Source organism: Sinohyriopsis cumingii, chromosome 11 (assembly GCF_028554795.1).
Source record: "Sinohyriopsis cumingii isolate HCF-2022 chromosome 11, ASM2855479v2, whole genome shotgun sequence".
Classification (NCBI taxonomy): domain Eukaryota; kingdom Metazoa; phylum Mollusca; class Bivalvia; order Unionida; family Unionidae; genus Sinohyriopsis; species Sinohyriopsis cumingii.
In genome coordinates, this window is record NC_142971.1 from 110,548,472 (window position 1) to 110,576,272 (window position 27,801).

A 27,801-nucleotide genomic window follows, 5' to 3' on the forward strand; every position below is an offset into this window, starting at 1 on the left:
GATATTAGAAAGTTGTTTTTTAATTCTGAAGGAGGATATTTTAACGTTTGTTTTGGAAATTTTTGGTTTTCAGAATTGCTAATACCTGGTTGTAAAGCCACGGATGATTATTCAATTTTCCTATGCAAACTGTTTGGATTAAATTAAACTAAACATATATAAGAAAACTTAATAAGTCTCACATACTGAATTAAATGGTAATTTTGTTTGGAACATAATAAGAATATTCATTTAAGAATAACTTTACTTGGTTTGATTTAAACATACTTTATTGCGAAATCATACGTACACGGCAAAAAGATTGGATATAAATTTGATCAATTTAGATTGCCCTTCCACACAGTCTTCTGAAAGCACACACTAAATTTGACAGGAATGAAAATTAACTAATAAAACAGATCACGACGCTGAAACATCGGAAAATCAATGGAATTTAGGAACCAGTGCAGGTGGAAATATAGCGATGGTGCGATGTTATTAAACTGATAGGTACCTAGATACATACGTATGTGCATTCATAAGTATGTGTGTAACTGTGTACACACCTGTACATTTAGACATACACATGAGGATCCAGGTAAACTAAATGCATATATTTGATATTTTCTTGGTTTTGCTAAAACATGGAAATAGTCTTATAAAATGTTTGAAGGTAATTAAACAGAACATACATCATTTGGCGAGGTCGATTTAAAGATGTAAATGAAATTTAAATAAAGCTGGAGGGTGACAATGGCGTTTGCTCCTGAGTTTTTTTGTTGCTAAATTTAATTAATTCAGATTCAGAAGTTAGATGAAGAGACAAGAGTTTAAATAAGATATGCAGCTAAAACACAAATCGTACTATGTGTTACTGCTGGAAAAATAACACAAAAAAAGTAAAAGTTCAGTAAAATTCATAAGAATAAAAAGTGAAAACTCAGAAAAATTCGAGTATTATTGCTGCATCGGTCAGTATAATATTTTAAAATTGGTAGCCTTATGGCACTACTCAACTAGAGATTTGGGATTGTTTTAAGATACTGCAGTTGCTAATTTTATTATAAATTCTTGTTTTTAAAAAAAGTACACTTAGATCAGTGGGCAAGACTTCTGCCTCTAATGGATTAATGAAATTAGATTGGAAATGTCATTGCGATGTGTATTCCAAAACACAACGCTAAGTCGTTTCATTGACACTGGGAAGTAACATATTTTTAGTTTATATTAATAAATTATGGAATTAGATTAGTTTAACTTCTCTTATGAAAGGGAGAAATTATGCTAAAATATCTATCATTTAGTACGTAGTGTTGATTGAAAGAGTTATTACTTTCAGAATCCGCTAAAATTGGGGTATATATATATATATATATATATATATATATATATATATATATATATAATGTTTATAGCAAGTGGCATAAGACGAATGTAGAATAATTTGCAAGTTCTTGTTACAAATTAAATATTATAGAGTGTATCATATTTTGGGTGGCAGGTGCATTATATGACTTTCATCTAAATGAAACGCTAAATAATTGTAAAGAAAAATCTAAATTTTAAATTTTCAAAACTGTTTTAAAACATTTCATGCAACGCAAACATTTCCTTTGATTTCAGTCTAAATATAATTCTAAGCATGATGACATTGAAACTGAATGGAAAGTAAACGCAACATCTATATAAATTCTTTAACATTATATATGTACATATAAAGAACAGATCAAAGTATCTTCAATTCAGTTACAAAAATAGAATACAATTAAACTAGCAGCAGCTGACGGAAAAAATCAGGCCAAACCAAGATATCTCTCATTAACGTCCCATTAATAAAAACGACCGTACCGTTTCTACAAATTGAACAATACAGAGAAAAGCTCGAAAGAATTAATCGCAGTGTTTCTAGGCAAGTATTATTTTTACATCAGGGTATAACAGCCATACGTGTAATAGTTCAAACGTTAGTTCTACACTGTGGTTTATATCACATTTCAAATATGTACCATCGAAGTATACTTTCTTCAGTGAATCTTTTAGAACAAAATAATGAACATAATCGTGAGAACACTGTTCGGTGTTGACTTGCGAAGTTAAATGTTTGAGAAATACTTTGTTATGACCTGTAACCAGACATTTGCCAGTTGCTTTTTGTGTTTAAGATAAAACAATAACACCTCCCCGAAAGAACGTAACCTTTGGTGTAAGAATTAGGACAGTCCTTGCCTTCTGAGACTAGCTTAACTTTGTAAGAGATATTTAAGAATAAGTGTAATTCAATAAGCTCTCAAAACAATCGAAATGTTTCTGATTATTTAGTCTTTAATGCATTGATGTCAGAAGTATATTGCCAAATGAGTTGCAGAAAAGTGCCGAAATGTATTTTTAAAAAAATCTTTAATTTGCTTGAACTTTTTAAGAGGAACAAGGGTTGTCAATCTAATTTTAGAGACTATACGGTGGTGGAGGTTCGGTTCCAAGAGTTTCTTTTATTGGGATATAACCAGATCTGGACGCGGCAAAAGTGGTTGGCTGCTCGTAGTCGTAAGTCCCCGTCTGAGGCACGTTTGGGTTATACACTGGTCTTCCGGCAATTCCTGAAGACGATTAAGAAAACATACACATTAAGTACACGCAAACTGCAGACTTTTTATACATGCAACAATAAAATACTAGTATGGAAATTACAATATTGCTTAAGCATGTACTGCATAAATAAAGTGACATTTAACTTTTGAGATCATTCATATGTTCGAATAATTACAAGTATTTTAAACTTAAGCTAAGACAATACACTATTATGTTTTAAGATCAATGAACATATTAATTTTTAAAGGTTGAGTGTTTTCTCTCTGATTCAACATCATCGAATCGCTAATATTTATTGTGGATCGGTCGCGCAGCCTTTGTTGGTGAAAAGCAATGTGATCCTAATATTCGTGTCACACCGACTCACCAACATAGCCTTTTATTTGTGTATTTGAGGGAAGGTGTCTATAGCCTTCAATGCGTTGAAAATTGATGAATTTTCTAGTCATCCATCTATTATTCATGACCAATTAATGACATGATACATTTTCCACATACTTTTGTAATGAGCTTTAGTCGTGGATAGATAGTATGCTAATAGCGAAAGAAAATGTTCTCTAACCAATACACTGTTAGTGATCAGGGATTGGTTGGACCGTTAGTCACGTAAAAGTATATATTTAAAAAGTTTAAATGCTCCAACATTTGACATGAGATTATCCTATTTTAAGTTTGAAGCTTTCATCTCATATCTAATTATAATATAATATTAAGTTTTAAACTAAAACAAAACAATTAAACAGTTATGAGGACGAAAGAAATCACTGACATAGAAATGTCCTAATCAAGACAGTGAAAATTAAGGATACACCTTGGGTACTTAAAAAACGGTTTATTCGCTTTTGTTTCCTTTTAGCGACTGACGCCCAATAATTTGACCACCACTATCATCACCGCTGCATACACATTTCCGGATAAAACCAGTTTGTGCCGTTATTTGTTTTATTTATTTCTGGTAATGCGAAAAAAACTACGCCACATTGCAGACAAAAGTCCCAACCAGTGTATTCTATCTACTCTCGTTCCAGACGTTTCGTACCGTTTCCGGTTTCGTACGGTTGCTATTTGTATCCATAATCTCGAGGACCATTTGATAAATGAAAACCTAAACCGTCTAGTTTTAAATGTATTAAACTGTACACAACAATACAGATGGAAATAGCGACCTGACGAAAGGGATGATATATCAAGTACCAGTAGTCAGAGTAAATACGTTACAGTATCTATTATTCTGTGAACTTCGACACAACAGCCGCGCATGCTTACAAAGTGGCCTCTCTTTGTTTACGAGGCACGTTGACGATAACTGGCACGTTGATTACGATTAACATAAAATCAGAAAATAATAAAAAAATAAACAAGATATGTATCAAATGGATATTATGGAGGATGTATATGGTAAAGTATAACAATATATGAAATACCTGGAGATGCAATACACGACACTATCAACACGTCAGAAGGCTGGTGGACAACTATTCCACCCCTGGAGGCAAGGCACCTGCGTCTGACGCAGATAGTAATGAATACAACGATTGCTGTCCCTCCCACTACGCCACCAACAACAGCTGCGATAACTCCTCCTACGTCGGCGTTAGAACCTCCTCCAGCTCCTCCAACGCTGTTAAAATGACATTGAAAATACAAGACCATTTAGTTCCTGTGTTTGGCTATTCTTTTATCGATGATAACAAACCTAAGGAGACCAATACTTTTTATGCGTCAACTCCTTGTTGTTTTGTTTTTCGTTAGTTTTTATTAACTTTTGTTGTCGTTTTTGTAATTGTCTCAAGTACGATCCATGACACAAAACCATATTACACATATATATCTATGCATGTCAACACAACGACGAAGTTAATTCTCTTTATATTCAGTCCTAAACATACTTGCAGCAAATTGAATTATATAGGGTTTTCCACATCAGTCCTCAAGACGATAGAGAGGTGAGCATTGCTGGAAACAAACACGATTTATGTAGCTCAAATGTTCCACCATACAATAAATAAGATTGTAAAAAAATTCCTTTAGTGTGATAAATGAAAGTATTTTTAAGACAGGAATGAAGTAAGAAATGATTTACATATATGCAGATTTAGTATATATATATATATATATATATATATATATATATATATATATATATATATATATATATATATATATATATATATATATATATATATATATCTTGGCATCCGTCCGTCTACGGGAGACGATGGCATAGCTCCAAAGTACGCTTTTGCTTATCCTTCTTTTTAGCTCTCTTTTCAGCTTGCTTTATTCTTCTCTTTTCCTCTGCGTTTTGAATTCCCTGCCTGACAGCTAGACGCCAGCTGGAACGGTTGTTTGCACAGCTCTCCCAGTCGTTGACATTGATGTTTGCTGTCTTCATATCCTTCTTGCAAACATCTTTGTAGCGCAGATGTGGTCGTCCAGTTGGTCGTGCACCTTCTGCTAACTCCCAATATAACAGGTCCTTGGGAATGCGACCTGGGTCTATTCTCTTGACATGGCCGAGCCAGCGAAGGCGCCTCTCGCTGAGTATGGAGAACATGCTGTTCATGCTGGCGCGTTCTAGAACCTCTGTGTTGGGTACTTTGTCCTGCCACTGGATGTGCAGAATAATCCGCAGACATCTCAGGTGGAAGCTGTTGAGTTTCCTCTCGTGTCCTGCATAGGTGGCCCATGTTTCGCTGCTGTTAAGAAGTGAGCTGAGCACGCACGCTTGGTAGACACGCAGTTTGGTCTTCTCTGTGAGGTTGGGGTTGTTCCAGACCCTCTGGTTAAGTATGTCCATCACTGCTGCTGCCTTGGCAATCCTGCCGCCCACCTCAGAATCAATGGAGAGTGAGCTGGAGATGTTAGACCCGAGGTATGTGAAGTTCTCGACAACTTCCAAATTGTACTTATCGATGGAGACAGAGGGAGGGGAGTCTGTGTCCTGTGCCATGACATTCGTTTTCTTCAAACTAATGGTCAGTCCAAATTCCTTACATGCATGGGAGAGGCAGCATACCAGCTGCTGTAGTCCATCTTCCGTGTGTGATGTCAAGGCTGCATCGTCGGCAAAGAGCAATTCACGGATGAGTACCTCTGTGACTTTAGTCTTAGCACGGAGACGGGCGATGTTGAACAGCTTGCCGTCAGCCCTGGTAGGGATGTAAACTCCCTCGCTGCAGTCCTTGAATGCGTACTGGAGAAGCATGGAGAAGAAGATGGCAAAGAGCGTCGGTGCAAGGACACAGCCTTGTTTGACTGCGCCATTGAAGCACACTGTGCTGTGCATGTTCTCGTGGAACGACATAATGACAGCAAGCAGACGTGGGGGGCAGCCGATCTTCTGCAGGAGTCTGAAGAGTCCACTCCGACTAACCATGTCAAACGCCTTCGTCAGGTCTATGAAGGCAATGTAGAGGGGCATCCGCTGCTCGCGACACTTCTCCTGCAGCTGACGTAGTGAGAAGATCATGTCTACAGTTGACCTGCCGGCTCGAAATCCACACTGAGACTCTGGGTAGACGCGGGAGGCTTAGATCTGCAAGCGCGCCAAGGCAACACGGGCGAAGGCCTTTCCAACCATGCTGAGGAGGGAGATGCCCCGATAGTTGTTGCAGTCGCTACGGTCTCCTTTGTTTTTGTACAAAGTGACGATGTTGGCGTCACGCATGTCCTGTGGGATGTATCCCTGTTCCCAGCAAAGGCAGAGGAGTGTGTGTAGGGGCTGGAGCAGTGCTGGTTTTCCGCTTTTGAGGACTTCAGGCGGAATGCCGTCGCTTCCAGGAGCCTTCCCACAGGCAAGGCAATCGATGGCTTTTCCGAGCTCTTCCAGGGTGGGCTGTGTGTCTAGCTCCTCCATGACAGGCAGGTCTGGAATGGCGTCCAGGGTAGTTCCAGTGACATTGTTTTGGGTTGCATATAGCTCGAGATAGTGCTCAACCCATCGCTGCAGTTGTTTCCCCTGGTCTGTGATGACTTCGCCCGTCTTGGACTTGAGGGGGGAGGTCTTGTAGCGGGGGGGGGGGCCTGTCGCCTTTTTGATACCCTCATACATTCCTCTTGTATCCCCGGTGTTAGCAGCTGTCTGTATACTGTTGTAAAGGTTCAGCCAGTAGGTGTTGGCACAGCGGCGGGCGGTCTTCTGGGCGTTATTCCTTGCAATCCTGAGGGCTTGTAGTGTTCTGGGGCTAGGTGCAGCCTTGTATGCCATGAGGGCTTTCCTCTTTGCCTCAGTCAAGGGCTCCATCTCCTCCCAGTTTGCCTCATACCAGTCGACATTCTTTCGCTCCCTCTTCCCGTAAGCTGTGATGGCTGAATTGTACACAGAGTCACGGATATGGGACCACTTGGAATCAATGGTGTCATCAGGTGTCACTTTGGTGAGGGCTTCCTTCAGTTTGCTGATGAACTGCTGTGTTTTCTCTGGGTTGCTTGCACAGCAGGTGTTGATACGTGGGTGACCCTTCTTCTTGGCGTGGTGCAGTTTCTTGGGTAATATTCGCACCTTGCTGGCCACGAAGGAATGGTCAGTGTCACAATCGGCACTGTGGTAGCTGCGGGTAAGGAGGACACTGGCCAGTTCTGCACGCCTGGTGATGACGAGGTCCAGCTGGTGCCAGTGGCGTGAACGTGGGTGTCTCCACGACACCTGGTGGATCTCCTTGTATTTGAAGAAAGTGTTGGTCACACATAGGCTGTGGGAGCAGCACATCTCCAGCAGTCGCTGACCATTCTCGGTGATCTTGCCCCTTCCGTAAAAGCCGAGACAGGTGGACCAGGCCTCATGGTCAGCTCCCACTCTAGCATTGAAGTCTCCTAGTAAGTAAAGGCTTTCATTGTTGGGGATACTGGATATTGCCTGATCCAGAGCCTCATAAAACTTGTCTTTCTCCTCGTAGGTGGAGTAGAGGGTTGGGGCGTACACACTGAAGATGTTGACCGGGCCTAAGGATGTTGACAGCCGGAGGGCAAGGATTCTCTCAGTACTTGATGATGGAGGTTCAATGAGGGCGATTAGCGTGTTCTTGACGGCAAAACCTACACCATGCTGCCTAGGTTCATCCAAGGGCTTCCCCTGCCAAAAGAATGTGTAATTGGCTTCCCTGATGGTGCCGCAGTCAGCCAGTCGGGTCTCCTGGAGGCAGGCAATGTCGATATTCAGTCGGGAGAGTTCTCTGTCAATGACGGCAGTCTTCCGTGCATCGTCGATCTGCTGTAGGTCAGTGGTCAATCCAGGACACATGGTCCTGATGTTCCAGGTTGCAAAACGAAGAGTTGGAGTCTTTTTATTTCTTCTTTTAGTCTTTCCTGGTGCAGAGTTTTGTGGCCCACTTGTCGAGATGGTTCTCTAAGCTCCACGCACCCAGTGAAGCAGGCAGGCCATGGCGGGCAGCACCTTACTGACTGGGGGCTGCCCAGCTTGAGGCGGGCGGTAGGTATCCAGTGAGACCTGATGATCTCTCCCACCGTCAGAAGTAACCCCTGGCGCCAAGCTCTACGCCAATCGAGCTTTGACTTAGAACCGGTAAACTGCTACTTCTCGTGTTGTGCCGACGCCGTACGACGACGCTGGAGTGTCCTCTCCAGTGGAGCTATGAAGCCTGGGCAGGGTGGTATGGAGAATCAGCTGTTGCCCATGCAGCAGATCCCCCCCCTCCACGCAGCTGGTATGCCCAAGGGAACGACGAATGCCGATACAACTTGGCACCAACGGCGTCGCAGGAGTTGCCAGAATGACGTTGAAGTCAATGTCATACCGCCTTAGGGACTCCATCTCCGGATTTTCTGTCGGGGTTTACTCCCTTAGCCTTTCCCATGAGTGGGTATAGCCACAAGGCAGCAGAGGTTTGGAATCGGAGTTTTCCTTCTCCTAGATGAGCTACCATCCAATGTTTACGAGTCCCATCTGCCCGAAGCAACTGGTTTAAGGCGCCAGTGGGCCGCCTTCACCCCTTCTCCTGTTAGTAGAAAACATGGTCTGCCGGGCTTCAAATCTAAGCCACTCGCGAAGGCCAGGAGCTGGATTTTAGTTGACAGAGGCAGTAAGAGACGCAGGCCGTATGGGGCATTTTGGATGATTGGGGCGCTTGTCTCACACTCCCACCCCGGGCAATGTCAACCTTAGACCACTATATATATATATATATATATATATATATATATATATATATATATATATATATATATATATATATATATATATATATATATATATATATATATATATATACTGCTGTCGGGCATTTCTGCGCACCTAAAGTTTTCGTTTCCAATATTGAAGCAAAACGCATACCGAATTTGAGCGATTGACAAAAATAAACTACAGCAATGCTTACCATCTGAAAAGATGCAATTTTCACCAGAATATTCTGTTCAAAATGATATTAATTTTGGACACAGAGGATACCACCCCCACCCCCACCCCTGTTTTCCTGACTCGCGATATGTCGGCCTATTCTGCGCATAGCTTTGAGAAGATATAACGTTTATCCATCGGGCTACAGAAATTAAATATATTACTTTGGACTATTTCTGTCAGCAGTTCAGTCGAGTAATTAGGTCAGGTTTATAGCTAGTTTTACAAAATTCTACGTGAAAATGCCAATAAATGGCTAGAGATATTAAGCAAACTAAACCGATCTTGTGAAAAAGTTAGTAAAGTTCAACATTTTATGCAAAATAAGCTATTACTTCGAAGAGAAACAACAATGAATAGGATATAATGTGTTTACAACGTTTTGTTGATGGCGAAAAATTAGTACAGAATTTAGAAATAGACTATACGCTGGGGAATTTGTTGAGAATTTATGTTCTAGCGGCAAGTAGACACGTTGGGTAGCAGACAATTTTGTACGTGTGGGACAACTTCTTGCAAAACTGGAAACTTGGATTAAAATGCAGTTTTGTTTTAAGGTACACATTTTCATCTTTTATATAATGCATTTATTTGTATGATTCTAAAAAATGCATAGTAAATCGAATTTTCTAGGTTACAGCTTCAAGAAGGTCATGGAGTGGGTCTTCATGTTGCCATTTAGAAATCACATTTTTATTTGCATTTCGAGTCAAAATGTGGGATATTTTTTTATACTTTATGAATATCACTTTCTTAATTAATGTACGATTGTTCTTTCTGGATACAAAATGGATTTTTGACCCAAAATAGCACGTGATCCAATGTTTACAGAAATGACGTATTGTTGCGCAGAATTACCCGACGCGCAGAATTGGTCGACATGGCTATATATATATATATATATATATATATATATATATATATATATATATATATATATATATATATATATATATATCCTTTCAAGTGCACTGGATCCAGCAAGGGATCACCTATGTCAGGGATTGCTTAAGATAAATGCAATAAACAGACAACGAACGGTGCAAAACTAGTATCTATCTAGCCAGAGCGCTTTCGACTCTTTAATGAGTCTTTTTCAAAGGCAAATACAAAACATAGACAAGACAAACAAATAAAACAGAAAAACGGTTATGTTTGCGAAACTTTACATGGCTGTTTCTACAGAAATTCAACCTGTTAACTCTATTATGTCTCAGCTAGTTTATTTCAGCTTGTTGCTGATACTGGAAAATATTTGTATTGACCTCGAAATTGATGAGATATAACAAAGTCTGTATATTTAATGTAAATTTATGTATTGATTATATCCCGGATATTTCATTGTTATAGTAGTCATAGGCTATTAAACAAGTTGAGAATTATTTAAAAGAAAATGTGTCGTCGACAAAAGATAATTTTATTTGTGCATGGTTGTCTTTTTGTAGTCTTCCTGGTTTAAACCAAATGGTTTGAATGTGCTAAGGCGGCGTATCCAGTAAGATTCCTTTTCTTTCCTGGTTTGGGGACTCCAGTTGGGGTTGTGAGCAATTGCAATAAGTGTTATATCACTGAAAGTGTGGCCAGGGGAGGAGAAGTGTTCTGTGATTGGGCGTCTGTACAGCTTCTTTGTCATCCAATCAGATCTATGAAAATTGATCCTTTTGTGTAGCTTCTCAGTTTTTCCGACATGCTGGTGAGGTCTTTGTCCTAGCCTCGGTAAATTAAATTTTTATATAGCTCTCCAGACCATTTTAGGAATGTTTCATCGTCGGAGCAAATTTTGCGTATTCTCAGTGTCTGGCTATATGGGATGTTCCTAAAACAATGTTTTGGATGACAGTTGCTTGGGAGGAGATACTGGCTACGACAAAGACCTGACTACGGAGGCAACGCAAAGTGCTAAACAAACAAACCGCAATGACCTACTAAAATATGGTAGTAGTAGTTTTAGTAGTAGTACTAATAATAAGTAGTTCATGATGTTCTAGTAGAAGTAGTAAAAATATTAATAACAAGTAGTTCATGAAGTACTAATGCTACTACTACTACTACTAATAATAATAATGATGATAATAATAATAATAACATTAGTAGAAAGTCAAACGGAATGCTCTGACAGTCAATTTTGAATCAATAAATTTCATTCGCTGCACAGCTAGTCCACCATTATCGGAAGAAAAAGAGAATTAAGGAAACACCTAAATAGATTTTTCACTTTAGCTTGACTGAGTGTAACATGATATTTTGGCAAAGTAAAAGATTTTCTCTATGCCAAAGTAACAAAGAAATATTGTCACCTTTATCCAATCTCTCATTTCTCTCTCTCTCTCTCTCTCTCTCTCTCTCTCTCTCTCTCTCTCTCTCTCTCTCTGTGAAACCAGGAATTAGTTTCTCTTTCTAATAATGATGAAGTGTTTCATATTTTTGTAGGACTGATTTAATGTATTTCATGAAAGTCTATATTACTAAATTTCCGTCCATAACAATCCACACAACTTTGGAAGAAGACAGGCGAAATTGTTTAACATACATTTCTTAAAATAGTTTTAACATACTCACCTACTAGTACAGCAATCGTACTCACCTACTAGTACAGCAATCGTACTCACCTACTAGTACAGCAATCGTACTCACAACAAGAGTCACAATAGACGGTTCTGTGATCTAAGTAACGACATTCGTACTCAGCCAGAGCAAAAACTGTAAACAAAGAGGTGATTTAGAATGTATTCATTCATCTCATCAGGCAGTGAGTCAAATATCGGGATTTAGTAGCGGAATTATCGATGTGAACCAACGATATATCTGTTACATTTACATTTGTCGATGCACCTTTAGCCTTCCAATCAGTAATGATAATAGTCATAACGAAGATGATGATAATGGTGAAAAGCAATAAGTATGACGGATAACGTCGCTGCAATCTGATTGGCAAAGTAGTCGTGAGCTTTCTTTAATATATGATATTACCTTCACAAGTTTATGTAAGGGTCAAAAAGGGTTCAACGGCACGCCTCATTCCTGACGTGTATATGCCGATATGCATGTGTTTATGCAAATAGATATCCTAGTCAATGACAGGTTGTCTTTCCTTCAGTCCGCGTGATCGTCTGCATATCCTTCTGTCGTTCTGCGCCTCATTTCCTTACATTCAGATTTATTATGTTGCAATACTGTTTTCTGAACATTTGCTGTTTATGTTTATTGTTTCAGTGCATATGAGTATTTAATATAATGAATGAAAATTGCAACGTTTGATTTAACCTTAGCTGTCATATAACAATAACTTTCTTTTGTTAATGCACATTTCGATGATCTAAAAGAATACAATTCATCTTGGACTTCGGCTCCGTCAATGTCGTTATCCTGGGGTTGCTAAATAGTGATGAATTATCTTATAGTTACAGTAGTGTTTTGTTGTTCGTCCTTCGAGTTCAAAGATGACCATGACATCACTGACCAGTTTGGTTTCTGTGAGTACGTGAGTAGCTGATCAGGACAATTTGTGCTTTGAACTGTCTCTGGCACATTACACAGGATTTGGGCTTCCTTGATTAATATAGGGCATGTTGTTTTTCATAGATTTACACTGCTTACCTTTCTGCACTGCTTATGCCGCAATCCGCTCAAAATCTGTAGCTCCAGTATGGATGAGACACCGCCATTTGCAGCGATCCATTGTGACGTCTCTCCAAGTCTCATGGTCAATTTTCATGTGTTTCAAAGATGACGAAAAAGAATCTTTGAAGCGATCGTTTTATAAATAGCCAGAACAATTTCTCTCATTCAGTTCGTCGTAGAAAATCTTCCTTGGTAGTCACTGTTCTCACATCCTGGGGACGTGGCCTGCTCATCTCAACTGTGATTTCATCAGCAGAGTGTGTTTGTTTGGAATGCTCATTTGACAACCTCCGTGTCTGGAACTCAGTCCTGAAATCGTTTATTCGTTAGTTTCCTGAGGCAGCCTATCATAAATTGTTTCAGCGTTTCGGTATGGCGTTTGCACACTGTCCAGGTTTCGCAAGCATACAGAAGGGTAGGCAACACAATGGCTTTGTAACAAATAGGAGAATACGACAGTCACTTCATGTGACATCATCTTTACTAGTAAGTAATCTTCTCATATTAAACAGCTTGCCGTCATTCCAGTATCTGATGTTGATCCCAGTATCATAGTCACAGACGTCATCAGTAAGCATCGTAGAGAGCAACATACAGAAGAGGGATGGGGCCAACAAAGAGCCTGGTTTGACTCCATTAGTAACGCGGAATGGTTCCATTGACTCATCGTCATATACAACACAAGCAAGCATACCATCATGTAATTGCCCAACATAGAGAAAAAGTTTTCTGGGCAACCAAATTTTAATTTGGTCGTACAAAGTTCTCCATGGCTGAATGTGGCAAAGGTTTTTGTCAGGTCGATGAATGTCGTGTACAGGTTGGGGTTCTGTTCCCGACAATTCTTTATCGGTGTGATGGACAAGACGATTCAGTAAAACTCTGACAAGGAGTTTGAAAGCTATTGGGCTACTGGCAGGAAGGAGATGCCCCGTAGGTCGTCTCAGGATTGTATGTTGCGATTTTGCCTGTTCAAGTGGACGATGGATGCATCCTTGTACTCCTGTGGTATAGACATTGATTGGAATACGGCAGTCAGTTTCTGTGATATGTGTGAACCTCTGGATTTGTAGGCGTATGTTTGTATAGCATCTGCTCCAGGTGCTCTGCCAATTGACAGAAGGTGGATTGCTTTAGCAGTTTCAATTAGCTCTTGAAGGGATCATGAATCGCCTCCTCACTGATAGAATACAGTTGATTGATGATGTCGTTAAAATGTTCTGCCCTTCTTTGAAGTATCTTTTTTCCCTTAGTGAGCAGTGTGGCCTTGTCAGCACTCACTATTGGAGATGTTTCTGATGAATGTGGCCCGTAGAGTGTCTTCGAAGCATCACAGAAGTTGTTCATATCATTCCTATCTGCGTGGGACCGAATCTCATCTGCCCTATTGCTCAGCCATGAGTCTCACAAATCTGTGGGTTTGCACTGTACAGTCTTTTTGATGATGTTGAAGGCTGCCTTCTTAGATGGTGAAGTGGTGTCTTCTAGATAAGCCCTATGTAGCTGATGTTTCTCATTCAGAAGTCTCTGTACGGCAGAAACGTTCTCATCAAAACAATATTGATATTTACGAGTGGTGGCACCGAAAGTTTTGGATGGAGTTTGGTACACAGAGTCTCTGAAGAATGCCTAATTTCCTCGACATTTTCAAAATTTGTATCGATTATATCCAGTGGCTACATTAAGCTTTTGTGAACCTTTATGCCGTATGGTCGTCTAAATAGGCTGCATCCGGATATTGAACTCAGGACTATTCGCCTGTGGACAGTCCAGCTTTCTGCGCTTCTCATGGCCTTCCTCACTTTTACATCTTGCCTCAATAAGATGCCAGTGCTTGGAGTTTGGGTACATCCATGACGTCTTGTTGCGGCTTGGCAGGCAGAATACTGTGTTGGTGTTTAGGAGGTCAGCGCAGTTTCTCAGTAGGTGGAGTCTCTCGCTGTAGCATTTGCGAAATGCATTTTCGCCAATGACACTTGGTCATGTCAGATGATCTGTGCCAATTCTAGGACTGAAGACACCAAGGATGATGAGCACATCTGTTTATGGTACTTCCGCAGTAAGAGACTCCAGGTCTTCAAAAAAATCTGTCGTTGATCTCATTTGAGAGACTGGGAGATGTGATCTAGTTATCTGATGGCTAGTGATCTATGGTAAACCCAACAGCAACATCACGTCGCTCCTTTTCCATCGCCACGCAAGAAGAAGGTGTAGCCGGCTCTTACTTTCTTGAGTTTTCCTTCCTCAGTAAGACGGGTTTCACTTATGGCTGATATCTGGATTTTGAATCTGGCCAGTTCAATGCGCACTATAGCTGTCAATCTTTTCGGTATATCTACTGATGCATTATCCATTAGTGTGCGTACGTTCCAGTCACCAATGGTGAGTTGCATCAACTTTTTATCCATATTATTTTTTTGATCGCTCAGACCGGATCCCCATCAACCTTGGTGTGCTCACCAGAGTTAAAGTGAACCTGGCACTGCTTATGGCACCTTTTGCTAGCCCCTTCTACTGTTTCAAATTTTACATGTCGCATGCTATATTAACTGAATTATTCAAATCTTTGAAGAACACAAAATATTTAAGATCTTTTATCCTTTTTGTAGCATTATCAATCGTTTTATATAAGCTTTAAGAAATGAATCAGTTTGAATATAAACTGTTTTAAGTTTCATATTTGAAAATTTGTGTTAGCCAATACGATTATTTTCTTATCAGCGTCCGATCAAGAAACATCCGATGCAATTACAAAAGTAGATTGAACATGTTTAAGTTGGGAATCAGATTACAAAACTAGACTGAACACGTTTAAGTTGGCAATCAGAGTTGCAAAGTAGCAGTCAGCGTACCAAACGGCGCTAATAACACTACGTACGGTGTGTGTGTGTGTGTGTGATTTGGATTTTTAACGTAGCTTTAACAATTTTTCAGTCATATCGCTACAATGTCTGCAGTGTGGCAGTTTATAGTGATGTCTAGCACTGTAGCATCATGCCGCAGACATGTAGCATGATGTCCCACCCAGTCACATTATCCTGACACCAGGCCGACCAGTCCTAACACTAACATCTTAATGCTGAGCGCCAAGCGAGGCAGCTGTTAGTACCATTTTTGTAAGTCTTTGGTATGACTCGGCCGGGGATCGAACCCACGACCTCCCGCATCCGAGGCGCACTACGTACGGAATAACAAACTAACTATGGTAGAGTGTTCTAAATATGTTTTGCTGACTTTGCAATTTTATGTTGGAGTTGCCAACTCCCCGAAAAATGATTCATTGTTTGATTGGTTTCAAGCGTAAATACACCTGAAGAGAATAATGTGTAATGTTGTTAACTATGGTACGGTAATTTTTACGGGATATTTATTTGTGAGACTCAGACAGGATATAGTTTACAACCAGAACGAGTATCTAATTACTTTTGTCAATCCTGTTGAGAAATAAATCACTTTGCAGGCAGCAGTAATATTATGTAAAGGTCCTGTAATACTCTTTTTGAAAGCTATATATATCTCCCACATCGGATGATTTAATCTACACGAACTCGGGAACTATTAATGCTTGATATATTAATGTACGTCTAAAGCTGACCAACTAATATGACATGTGTTCGTTTACAGGCGAGACATTGCTTTGTGGGGTTCTATTGCAATGAATTCGGCGTTTGAAGAAGTGTTAATGACAACAAACAATAATAAAATTACAGAGTATATGTTCTTTATTTTGTTTGGCTAAAAGAATAACAGGAATATCATTAAACAAAGTCTGTCAACCAAAACTGGTACGAATCTGGCTTTGATAAACATAAATTATCAAAAACATTATAATGGCTATATTTTACACGTCTTGAACAATACACATTGTGAAGACCATTCAGTGCTATTTTAAATCCCATGGCAATGTCGTCACTAGTGATGGCAGTGACGTTTCTACATTCAGTATTACATATGAACCTTGACTAAAACCCTACATTTCGATTATTGGGAATTCACTGAAATGCATTCTGGATTGTATCATTACGGTAATCAGAACATTCAAGACTATTGGAACTATTTCGGAACATGTGACAGTTTTGGACTTGTGATATGACATTTAGGATTATCTAAGATTTAATTCACGATACTGTTAGTGTCTCTTATTTACTTAATAACTTAGAGAACTAAATTATTTGTTATTTTTTCATGACCTGCTGGTTTTGCGTCTATCTGTTAGATATTTTAATGCTTTAGAGTGTTTTTCATACACTTATAATTCATATCACAAATAGCTTTGAAGGCAGCAAAATAGTTTTCACACAAATTCCTTCTAGCATGCGATCAAACCATTTTACGAGAAAAAAATCCAATAACATTTACTGGACCTTAAATCGAGGTTGAAATTTTGTCCTCCTATTCAAACTTCAGGACTCATGTTGATGTTTTCTCGCTTTGTACCAAAAAGCGCACTCCTACAATTGAAGAGCACGTCACACACTGTAATATGCCTTTATCACATAAGCCACACTGATGCGCCAAAAATGATTTTCTAATGGTACAAAATGTATATTCACATTGTCCCCTAGCGTATAATGCGTTTATATCATGCGCTTATTGTACAACGGTTATTCTGAAGAATATTCTGGTACAAATATTGTTTCCGTTTTACTAATTCTTGTATCACATACCTTCATATCGTCAAAAAGAGGTTTTAATGTAATTTTCATTTTCCACATTCAACAAGGTCCATTTCCTAGCAAAAATCCAAAGCGTTCTTTAGCCATAACAAATGTTCACTTTCGTCATCGTAAAAAGTTTTTTAATGTCTAATAATCAAGAAACATTCAGACATAATGATCAAATTTGTCGCTGCCATAAAACCCGCCCGGAATGAAAACAAAACTCGAAAAAAAAAGAAAAATAAGAAAAGAAAAATAATAATTATTAAAACAAGGCAGAAGAAAATTCTAAGTTAAACGCTAATCAGATAATGACGGTACACGACCATAAGAAAGCTATAAAAATGCCGGGAAAATGAATAAAGTGAAATGTGATCTTAGTCAAAGCACCATCAGAACTAAGCCAAGATGAATTTGCCTGTTCAAAATTTGGATAAGGAAGCCCTAAACAACATTTTAAGTTAGGTTCAAACATTATAAGTAAAACCTTCATGAATATTAGTTACACATACTAACTCACCAATAGTTGAGGCCAGTACTGTTATCTCTAAAGGACTTGTCAGAGCCATAGTCGAAATCCTAAACTTCAATTCAAATGCTTAACAATATTCGATGAAACTTAAAATGGCGTCTGTGTCGACTCTTCTATTTGATTATACATGAGAAGTGAAACCAGGAAGAAGATGTGTCGAGTTTTACAAAAAGCTTTTTCAGCCGTAACGGACTATCCAACCATTCGAGGTAAGCATGCCTCTATAATGATTAAAGCAAGTTGCTAAACTTAGTGACAAGAAGGGAAACGGTATTGGGTAAATACAGAATGTACATCCACTCTTATAACTTGGTTTATGGTCGATATCTTTTGACAGATGCAAATTTAGTCATCTTGTGTCACAAAGTCAACACATCTAACCACCTTTTAACAAAATAGATCGGTCCAAACCGACAATAGGAATAACGCATTCACTCGTAAACATTCAGTAGTGAAAGAGAACACCTTCTGGGGAGGTTTTAGTTATACTTTATGCAAAGCCCAAATAGAGAAGTGTTTCAAGCAGTTAATCAATTTAACTTCCTGATCCAAGTGTAAAATTCGGAAAGAAGATGGGCATAAATTTATTTGCATGAAAAGATTTGCTGAAATTCTAAAATTAAAGTACCACACGACCAGTTGGATCAATTATAGAATATAGTACTCAGTCACTGTATTACTCATATTTCTATAAAAACAAAAATAAAAACTACTTGGTCTCTAGGCTGCGTCCTCATTTCTTGACAATACATTGCAAAGAGAGAAAAATAACCTGAAAATGTATCAGCTCAAGGTAGATAATGCAACGAAGTTATATAGATGAAAATTCAACATTAACAGTCCCGATAACAAGATGATATCAAAAAGGAATAAATGATGTAATTAATGGCAATACATACCAGCGTTTTAAATTTCTACATTTACAGTAGAGTAGGAAGACCTCATACATTTTACAAGATCAATATACATCGATGAAACAAATATTTGAATTGAATGTATGAAAAACAACCTTTGATTGGAAACTCAGCATGTACCTCAATAAGGAAGAGCAGATCTCCTTGAATTAACGATCCAAATGGCAAAATCTGAAAAAATTGAAATAATTATTACGTTTGAAAAGATTGAAGAAACGTTCTAAATTGTTGAAAAAGATAAGTTCCCGTTGTAGATGGATGTCATGTTGACTTGACATGCTGGCTTGTTGATAACATTAAAGACAATTTGTCAGGCGGAAAGAGTTCTCTTTCCTTTATTGTTTTATATTTTGTTTATAAAAGATGCTAAAGTGGATAACAGAAGCTAGCATTATGACATATTTAATATGAATCTAAAAATCCAGTTGTTTACACATATATCAATTTAATGTGGGAACAAACCAAACGGGAGACAAAGAAAATAACCGAATTGAATTATTACCTGACAATATTTCCAGCATATTTCACATGCCATGTGAATGGATTGATCCACGTTTGATATGTTGTCCTCAAACATATCAAGCATGGATCAATCCGTCTGGTTATTTAACAGCTGGTACATTTGGAACTATAATAATATATCCTACATAAGGGCTTCTTGTGATGGAATAGGAAAACAGTGGGTTCCTTTCAGCTTATACAGGCAATAATGCATTTGTAGTGGGTAGATTTAACATAAGTCTTTACAAAATGAATAAGACAATAGACTTGACTTTAAACAAAAAATACTAATTAAGGGATAATATAACAATCATTGCAAGTCCATTTATATGCTTGCAGTTAAAGCGATAAATGAGCATAGCATATCAAGCGTGGATCAATATATATTCGGTTATTTAACATTTTATCACATTCAGTGCATTTTGGTACATTTGGAACTCCTAGTTCCAATTTGTAGAAACGTTCCGAATTTCAAAATATATAAACAATATTTGGAAATGGCCAGCATCGTAAGTAGCGCGGTAAATATTTAAAATTACGCAGGTGATTTATGATGATCTGGAAATTAATAAACTATAGGATTTTAATTGAGTATATAGGAATATATATTACGAAGATCTGGTACCTGTTCTCGAGAAAAACATTATTATATACAAAGCTGAAATAATTTTGAGGACCTTAAGAATACAGGATAACATACATGCACTTACGAGATGGAATGTATATAATCAATCGTCTATCAGTTGTAAACCAGAAGATTATTCCGCTAAAATAAATTATGCGCCAAATGTAAACCCCACCTGCGGAGACCATATGCTAAAGACAGGTTTCTCCAACGGAGACGAAAGAACAGAATAGTTTTTAAAAAACTTGAAGATAATAACTTTCTAAAATGTCACATATTTGGAAATGACAGCGTGTCAGAAAAAAAATGAGTTTCAAAATGCATGAAATGTTAATTTATTTTGATCACAATGACATCACAAAATAAATTTAAAGAGACTAAACAAGTAATATAAGGTGCATTCCATCCACATCAGGGAAAGTAAAAAAAAAAATAATTAAAATTTAAATGGTTTGAGGATGCTCTGTGCAATACTGAAGTATTTAATAGGGAAGAGAAGACATATATTTTAATAACATTTAAAAACTTCTTTCAAATTTAAATCCAAAGAAGGTATAAAAGTAATTCACAAAAATACTCAGTCAGCCTTATGTATCTTCTGGACAAAACCTTTGATATAATTCTAGGGCATGCACAAAATAAATTCAATTACAAAGTAGTGTCACAAAATTAACCAAAGGTAGTTTATACAAGAAACATATTTATCCCATATGGATGAAGTAAATACTAGTAAAACTTTTACAGTGTGTAGAAATACAGAATATCCAGTTTTCACAGAACTTTCATTTGGTGTGGAGTGGTTGATATTAAACAACTAAAATAATTAGTACAACGAACATTGGATGGAGTTCGCAATCAACATTTCTACAATGTGATAAATGTAACAATGTTAATTTAATTGAGCAAGTGGAAACACGGTAGCACAAAACAACAAAAGACGCAATAATTGCGTGCAAGAAATAAGAATAAAATGGAATAACGACGTGGGAAATGAAAATGAGAGAGAGAATAAACAACAGAATAAAGTGTGAATGTGGAAAAACAATAATTAGGGATTCAATGTATCTGCAAACAAAAGGTCAATATCACACAATGGTTTAGTAATCAAAAGCTACACCTTTATTGAAGAAAAACAGATTCAGCTAAATAACAGTACAGAACATTATCGTTTTCCTGCAACTCAGTTCAATGCATTAAACTGATAAAATCACTTTAACCGAGTTAACTTAGCAAATGCATTGAACGAGATAAAATTCGGCTAATTACACTGATACTATTTTTCTTCATGCAATCGATTAAGTATTTTTAATAACAAAACTTTAATAGCGATTCGTTGATAAGACTTCGATTGCAGTTTCACATCACATTTGCATACCAGATGAAGAGGAAACTCTATACCGAGGTTTAGCATAGCCTGCTGTTGCAAACAGAGCTAAAAGTATTGCAAGGTTACATTACAGCATACGATCATATATAATGTGCATTTTATATCCACATATACGAAACAACATATGTGACTTGTTTATCTTGATTGTATCAACCACTGTTAAAAAGCTAAAGGAGCTATTAATTTTAGGAGCTGAGAGTTATGAGATAGATGACAACATCGCTGTAAAATTTCAACATTGAATACAAGATTCCAACGTGAAATTTGACCAAGCTACTGACGTTGACGGTATTTTATAGTTACCGGTTGACATGGTCACGAAAATGAGGTAATCAAATACATCAACAATTTTAAAAAAACCAATGACTCCTTTAACTAGAGCTTAATCCTGAAAACAATACTGAGGTAAAAAAAATAATGCTGTTTTAAAGTTTGATAAACAATTAAAAACAGTCTGACAATGGACACAACTGACAAAGTGGGTAAACATTGCATAGAGAACAAGGATTATGTTACGAATAGGTCTACAGATCGCCCAATTATATCTTACTTTCCTTGGTTAATACGATATATATGAATTCAGAAACACCAATATTGATCACACAATAAAGTTTAAATAATCGTTTAGTCTTATGGTTGTAACAGCTGTTATGATAGCTTTACCAAAGAGGTCACGATTGTTAGAGGAGTCTCGTACTGTTATTGATCCTTTATTTGCGCCTTTGATCAAAATGCAGATAATAAACCTGCTAATGCCAAAGCAAGTAAAATAGCATCTTCAGTAAGAAAAGAAAAATTTGTCCAGTACTACTAAGCAACCAATTTTTGGCACTATACATAATCCAGGGCAAAGCTGATGCTGAATTTTTAGATGGATAAAATAATAACTGGCTAAATTTAAAAAGCTATTTAAACAATGTCGATTCATTCCAGGTTGGAATTTGAAAACGAGACGGAATATGGGCAACAAGAGGAAAAGAAAACAACACCTAGTTATAGGCAGAGTAACTTTGTTTCTCCAAGTTATCGCTGCAGGTATATTTGATATTATTACTGTTATATTTGATATTATTACAGGTATATTTTACATTATTACAGGTATATTTAATATTATTACAGGTATATTTGATATTATTACAGGTATATTTTATATTATTACAGACTTTCCTTAGAAATACCAAATTTTGTCTCTCTCCGAGAGGTAATTTATTTCTAACAGTGCTTCAACATTTTCATTGTTAAACTTGTAAAAAGTTTAAATGTTTGAATATCTGCAAATCCTTAGTGTAATTTACATTTGTGAAAAATCATTTGCTTCTTTTCTAAATTCTTCTTTAAGCCTTTTTGTGTCTCAGTTCTTTGTAAAATGACAATATGCTGAGGCTGCAATTAGAACAACTTTTATATCATTCCTTATCTCTTTCGTCTTAATGGGTACCTGACGTACAGATGCATGGTCTACTCTCTGATTTTCATCACAAATCTTGCCAAATGTGTGTGTGTGTCTGTGTCTGTGTGTCTGTGTCTGTCTTTCATGTGATCTATCACGAAGGTCACTGCTGTATTTTAATCCTTAAACAAACTGTATTATCGTGTCTCACGTTGCATTAAGTGTATTTTCCCCTCTTAATATCTCCATCAATCTCCATACTTATTGTATATTTGCTTACAATCTCCTCGTCGTAATCATTCTTTCAATTTAATTTTGTTGTAATTGTAATGTGTTTGTCCCGGTTCATCATCATCCAAGCCACAAGCAAATCTTAGAGCACCGTCAACTTGATTTTGATCTTGTGTTCGTTTTATATCATCATCATCATCATTATCATCAGTATTTTCGATTGTTTTCATTTCCAGAGCTAAACCGTCCTCAACTTTTCTTCGTTATTTAAATAATAAGATGGATATTTAAAAACAGGGCAATACACATCAATTTATGGTAGACAAAACAACACATCACAGTTGTTACATACTTTGAAAAATGTAAAACAAAACCTGAAAATATTTTATGCAAATGGAACAGACGAAAAACATTGTCAGATATCATAATTTACACTGCGATATAAATAATTAGGAAATTAAGTTTCTTCTAATGGAGATCTTGGACAGTTCATAAAAAGTACTTAAAGATGAATACCTTGCGGCTAACGGAATTAGATAATGTTACGATGCTATGATCATCACCGTAGTAACGGAAAGAAGCAAACTCAACAAGTTTGGTAAAACGGACCAAATAATTTAACTAGAGAAGTTCTAAAATGAAAATGTAAGAGGGACTTAGAGAATTAAAAATAATCTTGAAAACGAAAGTCCAAAAGGATGAAAAGTTCCCAATACATTTTAGATCATGAATATGCTGGTCCGCCAGCAGTCGAGACGTTTCGAAATGGCATTGTCCAGAAATCCTTTGAATAATTCATAATAGTCCTTGAATAATATTATAGTCCAATGAGCATTTTCTATTTCCACTAACTAATCCCAAACGAATGCCTCCTCTCAAATTAACTAAACAAAACATCAAACACATCTGCAGATTGATGTGAAGATATAGAATAAGAATACAAAATAAGAATTAATCCAAAATCTATTTAAGTGTGTTTTGTATTCTCGAGATCTTCTCTCTCTTTCTCATGGATCGCATTTGTGAAATTGTTACTGTCTATCTTACATCAAGTAGCTTTAGAGTGGAAAGACGTTTTGCTGATCAGGATTGGATAGGTTAAAAGAGGAAAATGAAATAACATGATCTATGTCTAAATCATCTTCACTGACAGTTCAGGTTATATGAAGTTAAACCGACTGCAATACAAGTTAATTTATTTAATATCCAACATGTTCAACGTTGCATATGGTTTAATGTTATGTTCCTCTTTAAGTGTGCCTCCTGAAGTTTTAATCATTACGATATCTTTGTCTCATGTATCATTTGTGATGCTCACTAAGGTACTCTTTTCTTACCGCGATTGTTTATACTTACTGTGCTCATTATGATAATGTGGATGTCAATTTAAACATAACAGAAGAGTTGCTAGACTTAGTACCACTGAAGGGTACCAGAAAGGGACGTGACATATTTCAATGACTAGAAGAGTGCATAGAAAAAGCTGTACTACCGTAGAGCAAACTCATATTCTTGGCTGTAGACAGTGCACCAGCAGTGTCTTCTGCAAACGTTGATGTTGTTGGGTTACTGAAGTCCAAACTGAATAGTATCACTACACCACGAAATAATGTCACAAACATCCATTGTATTTTACATCAAGAAGCTCTGTGTGGTAAAAGTATACGAATGAAAGAGGATGTTGTTGTTAAAGCTGTCAATTTCATTCGTTCAAAAGGATTTAATCACAGACAGTTCACATCGTTTCTAGAAAGTATTGAAAGTAAATATGGAGAATTTCTTTATCACACTGAAGTTAAGTGGAGGAAACGTTTTTGAAACGGTTTGTGTTTACTTAGAAAAGAGATTGAAACCTTCATGCAAATGAAAAACAAAGATGTTTCTCATTTTTCTGATTCAACCTTTATTTGTAATCTTAACAGACCTAGCTGATCTCCTTAATACGCTCAACTTGCAACTTCAGGGTAAAAAGCAGGTAATAACACTGTTGATTGTGTTAAGTCATTCAAAGTCAAGCTCACTCTATGGGAGAAACAGCTTACTGTAGGGAGCTTGGCCCATTTCTCCACATTGAAATCATCGGAAGAAGCTGAAATCACATTCTTGAAAGAATATGCTAATATCATTGCTAACTTGCACAGACAATTTGAAAGCCAGTTTAAAGACTTTTAGGCACCTTTTCTCGATACCTTTTCCTTTGGACAGTGACAAAGTTTCTGAGGACATGCAAAAGGAACTTGTAGAGCTTCAGAGTGACACTGTTTTGAAACAGAAATATATGGACAGTGGAGTTCCAGAGTTCTACAAGTTTCTGTCTCGAGACAAATTACCTAGGTAGCTTTCTGAAGCTACAAAGATCATGGCTATGTTTGGTTGCACTTACATATGCGAGCAGTTTTTCTCGTCTAAGAAAATAAACAAGACAGTGTTAAGGTCAAAACTCACTGATGATCATGTAGCAGCAACATATTGAAATTAGCGTCATCTCAGGATATCAAAACAAACATTGATGTGCTGGTTGAGGCAAAACTTTGCCAGCTGAGTAGCCAAAAATGGACTTGAATTGAACACGTATATTTCCAAGTACTGATTATTGTTAATTTTAAATTCGTTTAAACTTTTCAGTAAAACATAAATACAGCGTATAAGCACTATTATCATGTATAACGGGTATATTTATATTTTTCATATTTTTCTAGTTGTTTGTTTATTAATCACATGTGTAGGTGTACTGCGGCCCTTGGGTCATCAAATCGTTCTCATGCGGCTCTCAGGGTGGCTTGAGTTTGAGACCCCTGATTTAAAGCATAGTGAAATAGCAACGTTTGCCATCACCAAGTTGAACATGATCGATGATGTGAAAAGGAAAGCGTTTTAGTAAAAATGAAACCAATGTTTTTGTTCATCAACGAATCAAACAGGTATAAAGATAGTAAAAGAAACACACAACTTAAAATACAAAACAAACTCAGCCATCACAAGAATAAATACAGAAACAAAAGACTAAGTAAACGATCCTAGAGAAACTTACATGAAAGCGAAATACATGTTGAAAACCAAATTTAATTCTTGTCTGTTCATATTTAGTATGTACTTCTTTATGATAACGAAATGTAACGGCGCAGTCTTTCACAAGCAAGAGTGCTATTTAAAAATAGACTCACTGTCTGCAAATGAAATATATTTCACTAATACAATTGGTAACAGAAATGACAAACTATCTCATTGCAGAGGAGGTACTTTGTATCTGGTTTTGCAATAGTTTACATTTTACTGTATCCATGACAAGAATGAAACAAACACGAAATGTATGTGAAACATTCTAGCAAGAAATGATTGAAAATGGTGCAAATTAAGAAAATATTGATGTGGAATATTTGAAAGATTGAAGAGGATTTTTTTAAACATAGCTCAGAAGGGCATATTAATAGTACCATCATTTCCTCTGATGGTTAATATTTATTTACTAAATCTTTGATAGTTGAATCTGTATTTCGCGGAGATTTTATTTCATGGAATGTGACTCTCCGTTACAAGCAATTACCGGTGATACAAGTCAGAGATTGAGTAACAGTATCAGGGATGACGATTTAAAAGTGCTAGATTTTCAGGGTATATCAGTAATAAATGTTGCACATCAAGACGCAGATGTTCATTTTAACTGAATCTGTTTTGGTATTTAAGATTAATATTGCATGATGCGTGCTGATTCAATGAAGAAAATATATTATGATAAAAATATTAAATACTCCATTTAATATTTATATAATTTTGAAGGTGTAGATTCATTTACAATGATTTCTGTCATCATCCAAGGATTTCCAATAAAGTGGTTCATATAAGACTATATGAGGAGAATTTAAATTTATTGCATATTTGTCAGCATGTAGCTATTTGGTTTTTCGATTCGTACAGATCGTTTTGTTCCGCATGGAACGAAATTTAGTCCAGGGAGATGATATGCAACATTGCTTTGATTGCGTTGCTATCCTTGCATGATCTGATGGTTAGACTTTAATAGCTCTGTTCATTGGCTAGATTTCAAGACTATGTAGCCAGTACTATTTTTTGCCTAGTTGTCACATTTCAAGCAATCCCAGTCACTAGTGGATCCTCTACGTCTCAGGAGATTATAGTCGTCTTGGCTGTATTTTAATATGTCTCGGAAACTAGTAACGTTTTCGTTTTATTTAGTCAAATATCACATAAATGTGGCTATGATATATAATATCTTTATGTAAGAAAGGATCACCAACAACGCTGAGAAGTAAAGTATCGTTATTCATTACAAGTAAAATATCTATCAAGGTTGAAACGCTTTAAGTGAAACGAATGGATGATTAATGTATTGGTGAATAGAAAAGCTCATTACATCTCATTTTTGACAGGAAAGGTAATTCATCATATTACGTTTAAGTCGAATGTTGCGATTAGATCTCTGGCCTTCGAATCAACAAATGATATATGAAGTCTTCTTTTATTGAAGTATTCGCGTTATTGCATTTGGAGGCCTCCAGAATAAACCTACCAGCATTTGTCCCTGTCTAAGTTGAAAATTCTGGCCATAAGCACTCTAAAGAATTTAGTTCAATCTCCTTTGGAAGTGAAGCGCTTCTTTCACATATGTTTAAAAAATTGTTATTTATTCCAAAAGTTTGTAACGAATGACATAAGACAGATACAGACTAAAACTCTGCAGACAAATTTAACATTATAGAGTGTCACATATTTTGGATGGGAGGTGCATATTATGATTGTATCGAAATGAAACGCTGACTATATTTTAAGAAACATCTATATTTGAAAGTTTCAAATCTGTTTAAAGCATTTGTTATACAACGCAATCACTTACTCTGAATTCAATATAAACATAATTATAAACATGATAATATTGAAATTGTATCGAAAGTGAATGCAACATCTATAGAAATCTTTCCCATTATTCGTGTACATAAAAGATAGATACAAATATCTTCAATTCGAGTTACAAAAATAGAATACTATTAAATGAGGAGGAGC

General features: G+C 36.9%; 1 protein-coding gene across 1 annotated transcript; it reads right to left on the reverse strand.

Annotated features, from left to right (window-relative positions):
• Nucleotides 1–242: 242 nt before the first annotated feature.
• Nucleotides 243–17,881, reverse strand: LOC149789288 (uncharacterized). The gene is made up of 4 exons (XM_089975481.1): nt 17,723–17,881; nt 11,533–11,623; nt 3,993–4,189; nt 243–2,576 (listed from the first exon to the last, which is right to left on the reverse strand). The coding sequence occupies exons 1-4, from the start codon at nt 17,769–17,771 to the stop codon at nt 2,425–2,427; spliced, it is 489 nt and encodes a 162-aa protein (XP_089831607.1). The 5' UTR covers nt 17,772–17,881; the 3' UTR covers nt 243–2,424.
• Nucleotides 17,882–27,801: the final 9,920 nt, after the last annotated feature.

Excerpts from the sequence above, each read along its gene's own strand:
- LOC149789288 (XM_089975481.1), bottom strand. The coding sequence starts at position 17,771 with ATGGCTCTGACAAGTCCTTTAGAGATAACAGTACTGGCCTCAACTATT. Across the intron at positions 4,190-11,532 it reads TACGATTGCTGTACTAGTAG|CGTTGGAGGAGCTGGAGGAG; the intron begins GTGAGTACGATT and ends TCATTTTAACAG. Across the intron at positions 2,577-3,992 it reads GTCGTGTATTGCATCTCCAG|GAATTGCCGGAAGACCAGTG; the intron begins GTATTTCATATA and ends AATCGTCTTCAG.